This window comes from Antrostomus carolinensis, unplaced genomic scaffold, assembly GCF_000700745.2.
Source record: "Antrostomus carolinensis isolate BGI_N321 unplaced genomic scaffold, ASM70074v2 scaffold34613, whole genome shotgun sequence".
Lineage (NCBI taxonomy): Eukaryota > Metazoa > Chordata > Aves > Caprimulgiformes > Caprimulgidae > Antrostomus > Antrostomus carolinensis.
The window spans coordinates 34,329-37,541 of NW_010303835.1; the positions used below are offsets into that span (position 1 = coordinate 34,329).

A 3,213-nucleotide genomic window follows, 5' to 3' on the forward strand; every position below is an offset into this window, starting at 1 on the left:
CTAATCCGGACAGAAACAATACACCTTGTTGTGTGCTTCCTTCTGCTTTCCATACCTGGGATGGATAGAATGGCATGTGAGTATAGAACAGTTTTCCATGTCACACGTACAGCATCACATCATCACTGAATTATGCAAAGAGCATCTGCTCTTCCTCATAGCAGCTACAGTTGTCTAGAGCTTGCAGGCTCATGGACTGACCTGTGTTCCACGGTTTGCTTTTGAAGGCATCTCATTTTTTTTTCAGCATCATGGATTTAATGTGTATGCTGAAGAAGCCAACAATATTTTCCCTCCCATTCCCTGTCACAACTACTTTCAGCAAATCTAGAATGAATTCTGCAATTGCAACAAAGGTTTCACATCTCTGAGGACAGAAATCACATAAAGATCTTAACGTGACAAGGTCAGCAGCACGTGTCTATTATGTAAATAACCTGGGTGGACAGTAGATAGTTCAATTAACGGGATAGATTATTATGAATAGCACTTTCTTGCTTCTCTTCTTTCTAACTGAATGCTCCCTAAATCTGCTCCCTCCCTCCCTCTATGCCTGCAGCACTGGATAGTCTCAAGCCTTTCCTCTAAGATGTGGCTCTACCTCTCCCTCTGCCTTTGTTGGCCATTGTCTCCGTGGCCAGCTCCTTATCTTTGGATCGTACCCAGAGGTAGACTGGTTGCCATGGGAGATGAATGACCTGCAGCTTTCTTTCATCAGTGTCTTTCCCCCATTAGCAAGACACTTTTTTCCCCAGAAACTAGGTCACTACAAGTCAGCAGCAAGGCTTGCTCAGATGTCTATCACAGCTGCACACTGAGTTTATTTCCTCAAAACCAAAGTAAACAGAAGGACTTGAGTTCTACTTTAGATACTGTGTAATGGAAAAAAGATGTCTCTTCCTACACATACACTTCCATTTACAGACTAAGGCTGCAGTGGCTGCAATTTAATCTTTTTCTGGTTGAGCAGTTCTGCAATTTGAAGTTTATAAAGACCTGATCCTCAAGAGTCTGAACTGCAGCCAAAGCAGGTTGCAGAAAATAGACTCCTCCTTTGTTAGTCTTGATCCATAATTAGGTAGTAGAGCCAGTAATCCAGAAATGCAAATCCAACCTCACCTGCACAATCCACAATTTACTTGACAGTGATTACAACTGTAGGTTCCAATATAAACTCACTTCTTAGCCATAGGATGGGCTAGTTCACCTCTGAATTGACAGGAAGCAGGATGGCAGCAAAGGAACTCGGCTGCTAAAGAAAAAGTTATAAAAAAGACAGACCAGTGACACAGACAGTTCTGTGTCCCAGTTCAGAGCTGCTGATCACCCTGAGACGATATTTGCAAGTCTGAGACTCCCACACAGAACAGGTTACTGCATTTAAACAGCTTAACCTACTTTGTCTCATTCACAAACTTTTTTACAGCTGATTTAGTTTCCTTTTTAGGACATCACCATGAATTACTTTGTGAGTACTTATTCTTTATACTTTTTTGTTTCAGGTCCATTTTTGCTACTGGGAAAGACAACTCAAAAAAACCTCCTTTTTACAATGTAATGTGACAAAGTTCTAGTCCTCTTACCTGCTCCTCCTGCTAGCTTCTGTAGCACAGGGGGCCATGTTGCAAAAGCAGGGAGAAGATCTGGGTAGACCCACAGCGTGTACACTGTCCCAAAACAGAACCAAGGTTAAAGATTTATGATTAAAAACTTCTCTAGCTGGTGATTCTTCCCATCTTTAAGACTAAGCAGTACAATACTAACCACACCTACACACTCTCCTGCTTCTTGGGTAATCAAGAACTCTGAAGTCAGAACAATCCTACAATAATTAGTAGATGTGATGGAGAAAAATAGACTGCTACTTAATTCAAGCTCCTGTGGATTGTTATAAAGGATATAGATAAATGCTTGCATTATTTTCCTTAAATCAAGGACACTGTGAGCTAAAATACTGCTCCAACAGGCAAGAACTGCTGGGCATGGGAAAAATAAAAGCATAGAATATCAGAGCAATTCATTGCCTAATTCCAGGGCTGCCTGGAAGTGGGCATCATGCTTCTTGGAATTACACCTTGCAGTGGCCAAATGAGAGACAAAGGGCTAAGATGCTAAACTATGACTTCAAAGACTTGTTTCCTGGTTTCTAACCTCTCAGCACGTCAATTTCCTTTTTGCAGAAAGAATCCAGAAATGCCACTGATTTCACAAAGATGTTGGTAGAATAACTGCATTAAAGATTATGAAATGTACCGATACTATAGTGATAGGATAAGTACTTAAGACAGACACAAGGAAATCTTTTGGGGAAGGGTTGGTGCCCAGTAAGTAAAGAGAGAGGATTATTCTAGCCCACCCCCCATACCTGTTGGATATAGAGCTTTCTCAATTTCAAACAGTATTGGGTTCCTGTTATTCATGTAAACAGTGACGGCCTCCCCTTTGTGAGAGTATATTTTGATGACATTAAGCTCTTCCTTGTTTGGAATAAACTCGGTCAATTGTTCAGCACTAAGGTTAGGAAAAGCTGCTGCAACATCAGTTCGTAGTTTTCTCCTGTAATGATAAAAATCACAGATGTGTTACAAAGCTGTCTAGGCTACCCGTCAAAATAATTCCTAGATCAGTAGTTACTATTTTGTTGGCTGTTCATGAGATTCCCACTTTTTCACAGAAGATAACGTGAAGCCTTTTGTGTCCAGGTTTACAAATGAGAGAGTTGCACGCTGGAAAAATACTGGGAAAAGGCCCAACATGCAACCTGGTCTAGTGGAAGGTGTCCCTGCTGCTGGCAGGGGGGTTGGAACTGGATGAGCTTTAAGGTCCCTTCCAATCCAAACCAGTCTGGGATTCTATGTTTGCCCTACTCATATTCTTCCTTAAACATCTGCTTACCGCTGCTGTCGCTGTCTCTGCCTCAGTTTTGCAGCGATTTCATTACTACTCTGAGCACAAATCTGGCAGTGCCAGACGCACTCAGCCCAGCCTGTCACCGACAGACTCCAACACGGAGGAGCAGGAGTGCAGCCAGATTTCCTTCTTCCTCCAGTTTTAATTGATGTTTAAGACTTGGTGACCGGTACGGAGTGGGTTTGCGTGGTCATTCACAGACATGTCAAGGGAATCTAAAAGATCACCAAGTCTGCCTAGCATCACTACATGACAATATAAGAGTAATGACTAAGTTCTTCACTGTGAGGGTGATGAGACACT

At 42.1% G+C, this 3,213-nt stretch overlaps 1 protein-coding gene across 1 annotated transcript in view; it reads right to left on the bottom strand.

The window, feature by feature from the left end:
• The window catches only part of EIF2D (eukaryotic translation initiation factor 2D), a gene marked incomplete at its 5' end in the record, with an annotated part of 10,555 nt that extends 7,999 nt beyond the window's left edge, over positions 1-2,556 (bottom strand). Inside the window, 2 exon segments of the mRNA XM_010164242.2 lie at positions 1,584-1,667; positions 2,366-2,556. Coding sequence (XP_010162544.2) covers positions 1,584-1,667; positions 2,366-2,556 — 275 coding nt within the window.
• Between the last annotated feature and the right edge of the window lie 657 nt (positions 2,557-3,213).